This window comes from Amblyomma maculatum, chromosome 2 (assembly GCF_055883805.1).
Source record: "Amblyomma maculatum isolate TAMU_Amacu chromosome 2, ASM5588380v1, whole genome shotgun sequence".
NCBI classification, from domain to species: domain Eukaryota; kingdom Metazoa; phylum Arthropoda; class Arachnida; order Ixodida; family Ixodidae; genus Amblyomma; species Amblyomma maculatum.
Genome location: NC_139345.1, coordinates 96,138,522 through 96,151,272, shown reverse-complemented (window position 1 = coordinate 96,151,272; position 12,751 = coordinate 96,138,522). Strand labels below are relative to the sequence as shown.

At 41.1% G+C, this 12,751-nt stretch overlaps 1 protein-coding gene across 1 annotated transcript in view; it reads right to left on the bottom strand.

Annotated features, from left to right (window-relative positions):
* The window catches only part of LOC146199313 (NBAS subunit of NRZ tethering complex-like), a 95,883-nt gene extending 84,358 nt beyond the window's left edge, over positions 1-11,525 (bottom strand). The window contains exons 1-11 of the mRNA XM_084594782.1: positions 11,368-11,525; positions 10,854-10,896; positions 10,652-10,757; positions 9,757-9,804; positions 9,642-9,685; positions 8,137-8,270; positions 6,707-6,798; positions 5,977-6,033; positions 4,083-4,323; positions 2,986-3,042; positions 1,908-2,036 (exon numbers count right to left, since the gene is read on the bottom strand). Coding sequence (XP_084450908.1) covers positions 1,908-2,036; positions 2,986-3,042; positions 4,083-4,323; positions 5,977-6,033; positions 6,707-6,798; positions 8,137-8,270; positions 9,642-9,685; positions 9,757-9,804; positions 10,652-10,757; positions 10,854-10,896; positions 11,368-11,478 — 1,062 coding nt within the window. The 5' untranslated portion in view covers positions 11,479-11,525. The remainder of the gene's footprint in view (positions 1-1,907; positions 2,037-2,985; positions 3,043-4,082; positions 4,324-5,976; positions 6,034-6,706; positions 6,799-8,136; positions 8,271-9,641; positions 9,686-9,756; positions 9,805-10,651; positions 10,758-10,853; positions 10,897-11,367) is intronic.
* Positions 11,526-12,751: the final 1,226 nt, after the last annotated feature.

Genomic DNA, 12,751 nt, shown 5'->3' with positions numbered 1-12,751 from the left:
CCTTTTCCATATGAGCAATGAGCCAAACTATAATTTTTCTTGCTGCCAGTCACTATCACATTAATTGTAAACAAAACGTTACTGCATAATTCCTGCTTTCTTATTTCATGCCTGGCAGGCGCTAAAATATACCTAACAAATTATGCTGATGACAGTTAAAAACAAAATTTATTTACAATATCTGTTTCTGTTCATAGCTCTGTTTTGTAGAAAAACATTATTCTTTATTTGAGAGCTATAAGCACAAATTTATTAAACTATTTAAAAATATTCTATTTGCAGCCAAGTTTCCTTATTTGCAATTGCTTTTCACCCAATAATGTTTTTATTTGAACATCTCTAATGAATCTGCTTTTTTCTGGCAAACTATAGGATAAAACGAACTAAAATAAAGGTTTGGCTGGTCTATGCTTTATTTCTATGGAAGTTCTTTCTATATAACGAAATATAAAATTCAAAATTTGACGCTAGATAGGTTATAACGAAGCACTTTGTTTTATTAAAACGGCAAAAAATGCGTGAAGGAGCTGGGAAAAACATCAAGAAACGCAATTTTTCAATCGATCAAATCGCCTGCCGCAGAAGTGTGTTTAAATTGCCTGCACTTTCACATGCTGCGTCATCTAGTGGCGACAACAAAAGCTACTGCCAATGGCTTATGGCCCCTGAGATCACAATCCCGCGAGCGGTGATCTCGGAGGTCATAAACAGCCATGGCCGGACTCGAGTGGTGCCGCCGAAGTGTGTTTAAATCGCCCACGCATTCGCGTGTCGCATCATCTAGTGGTGGCGACAAAAACTAGCCCCAATGGCCCATAGTCTTCGAGATAACCACGCTGCAGAGGTGTGATCTCGGAGGCCATGAACGGCCATGGCCGGATTCAAGTGTAGCCGCCGCCGCCACTCGAGTCCAGCCATGCAGCAGTTGAAAGGCATGTGACTGGCATGTCATCACCATTGCCTCGTCATGCCATGAGCCCCTGCCGTGCTCTGCCACTGCGACCGAACCATGCACGCGCTACACTCCCCAAGTCAGTTGGCTCCGTCGCGCAAATTGTGCACAGAATCAAAATCTCTTCTCGAGTATTCATTTTTGCTCTCTAACACAGGACGAAAAGCGAGATGTCATGCTTATACCAAGCTTTTAAAGAAAAAATTGCACGTTTTTGCACTTTTGTGTTGTCCATATTAGTGAGTACTGTGTTTAGTTTTATTAGCAGATTTATTTACAAGAATTTGGGCGAATACTTTTGTAAGAAATATCCGATATAACGAACAAATTTTTGCGCCCCCTACTACTTTGTTATAACAAGGTTCGATTGTAATATTAAAAAAATATATATTTGATTCAATTCAATCTTGTGCTTCAATATTTGAATTTGCTTCCGACCTAAAATTTTGCTACTTGCACAGATCTAGTTATTCATCATCAACCGGACTATGCTCCCTGCATGACGAAGGCCTCTTCCATTTTCCTCCAATTAACCTGGTCATGTGCTAGCTGCATCCCCTTGGCCCCTGCAAAATTCTTGACCTCATCCGCCCACCTAGCTTTCTGCCGCCCCCTGCTACACTTTCTTTCCCTTGGAATCTAAGCGACTATTGGTTAACCTCTCTTCAAGCTACATGCCCTGCCCATGCCCATTTCTTGATTTCCACTAGAATGTCCTTAACTCGAGCTATTTCTCTGATCCATTCTGCCCACTTCATATCACTTAACGTTACACCTACAATTTTTTCGTTCCATAGCCCTCTGCGTTGTCCTCAACTTAAGTAGAAGCCTTTTTGTTAGCATCCACGTTTCAGCTCCATAGGTGGGAAATGAAATGCAAAATCTCTGGAATTAGAAGAAGGAAACTGTAAGGAAAAGTAAGGAACATAAAAGGAGATATGCATGCATTCCGTACCAGGTCTTCCAGTTGCCAAAAGCTGATCCTTGTGAGGGAGGGGACACTCCAGACAGAAAGTGCTCCTGAGCTGTGGGCAGCGGCCATTTTGGTTCCTGATGGAGAGATGCTCAACAGGTACACTGTGTCCTGCACAAACCAGTCTTTATTGAGACCACTCAGCGGGCTTACCTTATAGATTTGTTACAATCAAACAGCTACAAGGTATTAAGTAAGAAAAACAGTTCTCTTACCAAACATCATAAATATATATGCACTACAATAGTATTTGTGAGTAACTGTAATTCATGAAACGATGCTTAAAATTACTTATTTTCACATTGAAATATTTGCCGCTATTACCGGTCATACCAAGCATGGTCAGGTTGCATTTTTGATGAACATAAGAAACTTCTAGTGACTCAGTGATGAGACACTACCGTATTTACACGATTGTAAGTCGACCCCCCCCAAATCGCATGCCTTGATTTCGAGTATAAATCGACCCTTCCCCTTCAAATTTTCGAATTAAAAAGAAAAGGGTCAACTTACAATCGTGTAAATATGATAGTTGTTTCAGCTGCTATGATGTGTTGAAAAAGCCTTTCAACTCATTACAGCTATTTTCATGAGTGCAGCCATACAGGAATCATTACTGTAAAAATAAACTGTTCTCCTTCTGTAAGGTTAACAGAAATAATTATCCTCAATTCTTGCCCCGATTCATGTTGTGCAATGGTGATACGCACCACAGAGATAATAACATGAGATAAAAATAAATCAGAAAATTGAAAACCCTAAGGATAAAAAATAAATACCTGAATAAATAAGCGTCAAAATGTGGCTGGTGTGATAGGCCATTACTTGTAATAAAAAAGAAAAAGAAAGAAGCAGCTCGCATGCACCTCAATCAGTTTTGGCGTGAACGACTAAGTGCATGTCACAAATAAGGCACACACTGTCCGAGTCTCAAAGTAAACTTTGATTAAAATGAACTCAAAACTGTTCATTCTAACCTGAGCTGTCCAAGTGAGAGGATTCAAAACCAAAAATGTCATGCACAAGTGACATGCCGGAAGAAATAAAGATTGACACTCACTTCAGACTGCTTGTAATAAAGGCTCATCTTTTGCAAAAATCGCCTAGGATTCATCCGCTGAAAAAAACAGAAGAAAAATCTGAGTACCATAAATGGCTGGGGAATGGATATGAGCTTGTGGCATTAGCAGGCAAGCAGCTGGTTAATGTGTAATAAGAATACAGACAGAATAAGATTTATGTTGCGTTGCCTTTACTGCTTCCCTTTCCTTACGACTTATTGTAGACACTCCTCATATTGGGAAAATACATTGCTGCCGCCATCCTTATGAGTATACAGTTGCTTGAAATTACTGTACGTATACTTATTTCATATTTGAACATGCTCCATGCAGAACAACAACAGTTTTGCCAAATACTGTGCAGGTAGAAAACCATGATAACTGACTTGCAAAAACCCGGCACTGACTGTTTCTACAAATACTTATCTTTTCTTTATTCGCTTGCTTCACAGATATGGTCTAAGAGAACACACACTATTAGATGTGCTGCCATCATTCTTTTGCAAGCTACAGTAGTTCCTTTATACAGACGCTCACAAAGCATCTAAGAGGTTATTTCGAAGCATCTGAAGCCATCTTACAGCCACATTCCCTCCTGATGACAACTGAGGTGCAGAAACCAAAAACTGGAGTTTTCGTAATCTCGGAAATCATGAGGCGGATGCCAACGATACATTTCTGTACTAATATCCAAATGCTACTTCTCAAAATTAATAACATAGTTTCCTCATTTTAAACAACAACTGATAAATTAGTTTATTGTCAAGGAATTGTGCTGACAGTCAAAGCCAAAGAAAAAATGACATGAACAGAGTGCTAACTTTAATGGCAATGAAAGCCATGGGATAAACGCAGCAAAACCAAAATATTTTTTTGCAGAAGGCTTTTTTTTTTTTATCGCATCTTTGAGGCATGAAACTACCCTGAACCGCAACCTAACTTCGAAGCCTTACTTGAAACCAAAATCTAAAAGCGAAGCTGGCATCAAAGCACCCTAGCAGCAACAGACTTTTGGTGGAGCTTGAATCCGGAAGCAAACACAAAAAAGTGCGAGGTGGAGGCTAATGATGCTTTTCTTCATTAAGAAATGACTTACCAGCATATCCTCACTAAGCGTTGTGACCAGCTTGTAATGAGGAAAGTCTGAGAGAAACCGCCAAGCTGTGATGCCAAACTCAAGGGCTGATCTTCCACTTCTGCCATCTGCCTGCGGCAGAGGCGAACGGCCCGCTACAAAGATGACTTGATGCGACGGGTGGTAATGGACACTTGTGACTCCCTTGCTGTAGAAGGATGCCAGGTTCAGACTGTGGTTATCCCGGTAGCCATCAGATGGGCTGCGGCGAAAGAGGTAAAGCAGCAAAAATTATTCTGCTAAATGGAAAGCTGCAATATGCTGAGTATGCACTTGATCCTGCAAATCTACAGATTCATTTGAAAATGCAGAACAGTCCGGCTACTCTGCACTAATATCCAACTATGTATATATATATATATATATATATATATATATATATATATATATATATATATATATATATATATATATATCTGTGTGTGTGTGTACATGCACGTGCATGTGCGTGAGTGTTTCATGTTAAAGGCAAAAGACTATAAAAAAAAAAGGAAAAACTAAGGTCATGATCCAGCAGTAATTTTCCAAATTTAGAACAACCAGAGAACTTGTACTTATAGAAAGTTGTGCTGAAATTTTGAAACACCAGGACAGAACTCACCAAATATTCCTCCCTATGCATTAACATACTTATTTGCAATAAACTTGAAAGAGGGATGTGGCAATAAATGGCCAATGGCCAAATGGCAAAGGTCCTGACAGCTAAATTTATTATTTTAACAAAGATCGGGTCTTTAACTGTCTTGTGACATCACATTAAAGCCGAGTAGAGTGTAAAGTTAGAAAATTACTTTATTATGCGTGGTCAACGAAACTGTAACAAATCATGCTTCTGATGGTCCCAGTAAATTCGGCCAGTTTCCAACAACGCAGCCCTACCATTTTAGTACTACCATCAAAAACAGGAGAGATAAGCAGATCGGAGCTTCTGTTGATTGCAATGCTCCCCTTTCTCTGACTAAAGAAAGCAAACGACTCAATAAAAAAGGCAAATGTGGGAATGAACTTAAAACCTCGATTTTCTCAGCTTTCACTTTTTATGCAATATGAACTGTAATTCATCCTAGCGGAAATTTGTAACCAAAGCAGTAAAGCTATTTTTTTTGTTGGCCTAAAGCACTGAAGAGTGCAGTAAGGTCTTTCTTTATACATACTTCTAATAGTTTTTTTAACGGATCTCTGAAGGAGCAGTTTATATGTAGATATGCAATGTAAATTTTGCCTTTTAATCTTAGTTACATTTATTTATTTAGTATTATGCATTTTATGGAGAAGCTAGTAGCTTCATTGGACACATCAGACCTTTATAAACATGCTGCCATTTAATAATTTAATGCCCTAGAGATGACTTTTCATGGGCTGTTAATTGCACATTCAAAAAATCTGCCAGTCAGCTTTTAGTAAAATGCAGTCCTGAAATTAGCATAGAAAGTTACATAATCACACTAAATTTGATTACATCACAGCACAAATAATGAAAATAGCTTTAATTGATGCATGCCTGTTTAACATGTTTTGGGATAATCTGCAACTGATTTTTCAGTCTTAGATTTGTAATGCAGAAGTCCAGTATCACCCTCCCAAGGAGTTTTAAGCATCACTAGCCTCAATTAAATGAATTAATACAATTAATAAAATGCTTATTAAAGGTTAAAGCAAAAAAAAAAAAGAAAAAAAAACAACAGGCAAAATTTTTACGAATTGCAGCCCCTGACGAATGAGGTCATGCCGCTAAGAACTAAAAGAGCTCAACCCAGAACTAAACATGATGTCAGGGCCAAAAGATAATGCCTTCCCTACAATCAACCTCTCAAGGAATCGGCTCAAGGGAAAAAAACAGCAGCTTCCATCATACCTTAGCAAGTAGCTCTTGAGATCACCTCTGTAGTTCACAGTTATAAATTCATATGACCTACAGAAAAAAATAAATAAAACACAGACAGTTAAAAAACAGATATGCCAAGACCTCTATGTGATGGCAACAGCAAGTGGCAAAGTAACGCAACTTTGGCCACAATACAATCATCAAGGAAATAGCCTTTTCTTAACTTCAAATCTGGATGACAAGAATGACATTTAACCCATTTGTCCTGTTTATTACTTCGTAAAAGCTGCCGCATCGCTTGCTTATTTCACACATTAACTTTCAAAACAAGACGACGTGTATCTAAAAGTATACATCATTGTCCTATGCCAGATTACGTGCATTGACAACTCACATTAAGTTACAAAGCTAATAATTTATTGTAACCACTGAGTGGCATTTCAGCCAGTAAAATATCATTATTATGAAGAAATCTGTAAATGCATATTTACTGCTTCATTTGACTTCCTTGCTTGTAGTTATTGATATGTTAAAACGTTTTGCATGTTTTAACCTTCACTGCGTTGCTTGCAATATGAAGAACTTTAATGAGGTAACTTATAATTTCAATAAATTTTTATTCAGCGTACCCTACTCTGTACCTTTTTAATTCGTTCCTAGCAATATTTCTAATATGTGAACTGCAATACACTCTAGCTTCATCACTCTGCAGCCAACACTATCTCTGAGTAAAATAAAGAAAGACAAAATATTGACAGACCATTGTGTCTTGTGTACCCTAGCTTCGGTGAAGAGCATGCCAGCCATGGCATAGCTGATGTCATGCAACACACCCTCAATCTGCATCACAGGCTGCAAAACAAGGAAGACAGAGCACATTATTCATACACAAACAGACACAACATGCCAGCTTAAACGTGCATATAAATATACAGCGTAAGCTGACCCCCTTTACACGACAAGGTGGCACTGAGGCTACGAGGCTTGCTGCAGTGGAGGGCTTTGGATTAATAATTTATACTTCCATCCATACTGCATCAAGCTACGTTGAAAACTTGGTAGTACAAAGGTGAATTTTTATTCTTCCTGCACTTTACAAGGCTACCGTGGCTGAAACCTGAAATTTCACGTCCAGCACTAAAACGGAGGGCAGCGAGCAATTTTAGTAGGCTAGAACTTTAACCCACTGTGACTGGAAATTAGACCTGACATTTCATGCCAAGCACTAAAATGACACTAAAAGGGCCCTAAGCCTAACCAGGAGGCTAGAAATTTAAGCCAGTTTGACCACACATGTTAAAGGAAGGGAAGCACAACTTTGGTCAGGAAGAAAAATTACAGGCAGCCCTACTAGCAGTTGCTGTTGGCAGTGCTCATCCAATCTAAACCTTTTCTTACAGCCTTCCCAAAATTGTTTCATTCACATTGGTTTTGTTCAAGATAGGCACTTTTAAGCTCATTTTAATTCTAGATGTCGGATGTAGCATGGGTGTTTTAAGTAAAGCCTGATATAACGAACTGTGTTGTATTTATAGAGCTTATTCATGCGACGTCATTGCAGCTTTACTGGCAACCATGGCACGCACAACGCAATGTCGGAGAGGGGAAAAGGAGAGAGAGAGGGCCTACGGCGAATCGTAACACGGCGCCTGTGAAATCCGAGCTCTGGTTGGACGGCGTTGCAAGTGTCGTCTCAAGTGTTCGACAAATGAACGGTGCGCAGCAGGGCGGACGCGTCGAAAACATTTTTTGGTATGCCCAACGTTATGGCGTCTCCAGAATACAGGGTTGCCACAACTGCCACCTGCTAAACCTGATAGTGAATAGGGTCTATAGGTCTTGTCACACCATTAACACCATTACTTTCTCACATGACATCCCTAATCCATAAACTCTTATTAAAGCTGCTAGGAACAGGTCATAATTGTCTTTTATCAAAACACTATCATCAGAAACCCACTTTCTCAACAGAAAAGCCGATTTACACGAATAAATATTTCTCTATGCATTAGTGCCTCGAGAGCAAAATATATTTGCGGCATAAGGCTGTTGAAAAGCCCCGCAGTACAGCATCATAGAACGAAGCTTGACACAAGAATCAGGAAAACCCAGGCTTATAACAGCTTTTACCTTCACAACTGCACTCATATGTCAGTTGGGGCAGAGAGACACCTCTTCCCTACTCCTCACCTCTGGAATGTGAAAAAGGGAGCTGCCAACGGTGTCAAAAAACTCCACACGACCGGTGCTCAAAGCGACAGCCAGGAAACTGCAGTCAGGAGACCAGGCAATGCGTCTCCACTGGGGCATTGGATCTCGGGGCACTGCATCGCCCCACATAAAGAAAAATTTACATACTGCCCGGTTTTCTGCCACTCCTCCCCAATAAGAGCACTATGGTCTTCACCAATCATACCCAGCATGGTCAAAAGCACCTTGCACAATATGTTATGCAGAGCAGTGAGATTCTAAATATACAAATGCACATGTAAGGCATAAACTGCGAGATTTAACATCAAAAAGTGCACATGCACTTGGGGAGAGGGTAGTCCCATTTCAACCATACATTTCTTGGACTGTTTCTGTTGTAAAGGTGGGCTTCAGCTAGACTTTCCCGTCGTGTAAAATTGCTTACTTGGGTGGTGATGAGGAATCCTCCCCAATCATTCATTCATCCATGGCTAGTACAGACCACCAAAAGCAGAGTGGAAAGTTAATGTGCAAATTGTTTTTGAACACCACCGATATCCATACTGTTTTATTACAGAGAAACAACAGGTCTCTGTAAAATACCATGGCTGCATTCTAAGCTTTCGTCCATGACCAACCACTCATATGTGTTCTAAAAGACAGCTAAAACCTCTCTTTTGAAACATAGGAAAAGCAACATCTAGATTGTAACTAGGGCTGCACACTGCCTCTGTTTTCCTGCTACTGACAAAGGACCAATGACAACTCTGTAAGTGCACTTTTGGCTTTTGAACAGCTGCCTCATCACATTTAAAGAGTACAAGCACAGTACAGTACAGTAAACTGTTAGGTATGACATCAGAGATTCCATTACGTAGTCTTTTGAGTCACATGGCTGTAGAGTATTGAATGTGCATGAACTTTTTTTTTGACACAGAACAGGCAGATTCAGGTATCCTGCTACTGATATTCACAAGTCTATGACAGAGTTTGGTAAGAGTGCAAATTCAGACAGCACACTTATAATACCCTAAGTGGTTAAGTCTGGCTCCATCAGAGAGGGTCTCTAGTGGTTCGAGCAATGGTGGAAAGGAAAATACAGAGGGAGAGAGAAAGCGGCTGGTGGCTTGCCTCCCACATCGTTTTATACAAATTTAAGTGAAGAAATCACATTTCTCCTTCTCGGGTTTCAAAAAAATATGTTAATGACTACTTATTAAAACTTACTGCGATATTGCCGAAACAACAGAGAAGGAATGCTCTGACAACCACTGACAAGAGAAAAAGCAGCCTGCTTCGTATGTTCATGCAGTTCTTATACAATAGTAGAGCACGGAGGGGTCTCAGACCCCTCTTAAATGCTGCAGGGGGGTCTCAGACCCCCGAGACACCCCCACCTTAAGCCCTGAATACCCTTCCTAATTTTCGTCTGTTTTTCTGCACATGATACAATGTGTGTAACCACTGCAGAAGAGTACAAGATGAAGTGTCACAAAAAGACTTACCAGCTCCACGTCCGATAACAGTAGTGTAGTCATCTCTTGATGATCTATGTGAAGCATATTGGTTTATTAAGCATTAAAAGTGCACATTGGAAGAGAAAATTGTCATTTCACTTACCTGATCTCCACACTCTGATCTTGCAAAATGGCTAGGACTTTGCCATCCCTAAGGAAAAAAAAAAAGAAAGACAGGAATAGTGACTACATTTAAAGCAGTCTTTTTAGATAGCTGCTGATGGCATACATGATCTACGAAATGAAATGGCACATATTTTTTATGCTGAGAAAAGCAGAAAAAAAAATTAAGGGCATTACAACATTAAGAAAGCAAGCATACTTGCTTAGCTATAAAGTCTAATGATCATTCTCTTAGCTTCAGTAGCATTACAATGACTTTAGCATTTTTAGTGATTCACATCAAGTACAATTAGTCTTGATGTCATGGAAAACGTAAGAGGGTTCTTGCAAAGCTCCCGCACTCTCTGTTCGATCATGTTTCACAGCACATTCACGATAATAAAGTATGTATGTACTATGTTCACTGGTATGAATGCGCATGCTGCCAGTGATTACTATATCACGCGCTATAATGCTAAGGAGCAGAATAAAATTGGACAGCCTCCAATGTGCTCGGTTGGAAGTGCACCATACACAAAATATGGAGGTCGTGGGTTTGGATTGCATCGGCAGCATATGTTTTCTTATTCTACTCTGTAATCAATCCCCTCCTGGTCATAAAATGGTTACGTTACATAAAATTAATCACTGTTAATTCCCCAATGATGAATGCCAGAAAAAAAAAAATAGATATTCTCTCATGCTTTCCTTAGTTTTGGCGACTGTTGGATTACTTCAGTCCTATATTTCCTACCCTTGAACGCTTCAATACACATCTGCTAAAGATTGATAGAAAGGAAACAAGTTTCTTGTATGACACAAAAGATATCATAGAGCGAATATCTGCCATAAAATGTACACGTGGAGCAGAAATGCTTTGCAGTTATCTTCCTCACCCTCCAACGACAAAATGCCACTCCATGTGAAAGGAACGAAGTTTCTGGACAGCAGGTGGTATACCAGACATCGAGGTGGCTAGTAGACCCAGCCAGCCCCAGATTCCTGAATTTGATAAACAGAACATGGTTGAACAAATGACTCAGTTCGCATGCTGTATGGCACATAAACACTGCTGAATGCAAGTGAAACGATGGTTACCGGTTCCTTTCGCATCTTCCGATTTCTCGACAGCAGCTCTGCTCTGAAAATCAATGTGCACAGCATTTCAACATCAAACACTACACTTTCTGTCACTTTGTATTCAAACGCAATGATGCGATTTTCCTACGTGTTTCATGCGCTCTTGTTTCGGACATGTACTCAAGCTCTGTGTGACGCACACGCTGCTCAAACAGCGCCAGGAAACTAACTAGGCACATATTTGCATAGTTGTCATCGCGTGCTGTTAAAACAACTGTTCACTGGTGTCGATTTGCGGTCTTGAAAAGTAGTACCGCTGCAATGACAGATGAAAGCGGGAGCCTGAAGGAATTGTTCCGGCTTGAAATGTTCCGCCCTTGAATACGAAATTGGTTTTTGACGAGCTTAGTCTCTCGACCCAGAAGCTAAACATAAATTGACAACAGCTAAGTGATACACAACGTACTGTGCTTCACGTCAACACGCCACTCAAGCTCTTAACAGCCTGATAGTCAGCTCAGCGAGAACTTACCAATATTTCTGGATCCTGCTGCCATTCTGAGTATGTTAGAAGCTCATAAAGAATATTGTTCTCAGTTTCTATTCTGCTTTCATCCACGCTATTTACAACAGTAGGTGCCATCGTGGATCGTAATGCTGCATCGTCTGGTACAGATCAATGTTGCTCTCCATACTCTCGTTCTGGCTGCACACAGACAAACCCTCAAGTTTCGTTTTCGGGGGCAAAAGCTAGCATAAGCAGAAGAAAGCTTTCAGCCGGTTGCCAACTTAAATGGATAAATAATAATAATTGATTTAAGGGAAAGGAATGGCGCACTATCTGTCGCATTTTTTTCCGTGGACACCTGACCGTGCCAAAGGGGAAGGAAAAAAGGTGGGAATGAAAGCAGAAAGAGGGAAAGAGGTGCTGTGAAGGGAAATTGACTGTAAATATTTAACTAATTAACCCACATCCACCATTTTGTCACGTGCATATATTTCCTCGACGCCCTATCCGAAGGTACCATTCTTTTTTTTTTGATATATCAAATAGTTTAATTGTCTTTTACAGCGCCGAAAAGGTCATGCCCATGCGCCGAAAGCCGATGATTTATTTGTAGGAAGGGAAAGGCGCAGTAACTGTCTCACTTGTTTTCTGTGGACACCGCAACTGCGCTGTAAGAGAAGGGAGCAAGGTGGGAGTGAAAGTGGAAAGAGAGAAAGAGGAGCCGTAGTGGAGGGCTACGGAGTAATTTCGACCACCTGGGGATGTGATCTCCCCTTATGGGGCTGGTAAAGGTGGGTCACTGCCGCTTGCGGCGGTGGCTCGCCTGGCACCGAATTTTTATCTGTTCTAGGCCGTCATTGCACACGCCACCGCTGGTGGTGGACGACGGCTGTTGTTGCGGCGCGCGTCTTTCTTTCCCTCTTCCTTTTCTTATCTATATTGTCTTCTATCTGCACGAGGCAGCGGAGGTGGCTCAGCTACAGAACCAGCAGCAGGCCCGTGCATTTTCTTTTCTTTCTTCCTACAGCAACAACAACAACAACCACCTGGGGATCTTTAACGTGCGCTGACATCGCACAGCACACGACGCCTCTTCGTTCCGCCTCGCAGCCGCCGAGGTCGAAACCCGCCTACATAGCGGAGGGTGAGGGGCAGGGGGGGGAGGCTGTTCCTGGCCCTACGGGGCTGGGACAGATAGGTCACCGCCTCTTGCGACGGGGGCTAGCCGGCTACCGGATTTGTATCTGTTGTAGGCCGTCATTGCACCCGCCACCGTTTCGATGGTGGACGACGACTATTGCGACGCGCGTCTTTCTACCCCTCTTCTTTTTCTTTCTTCTCTATTTTTTTCTGTCCGCACGAGTAAGCGGAGGTGGAGAAGGAGGGGGGGGGGTGGCTGATCCTGGCC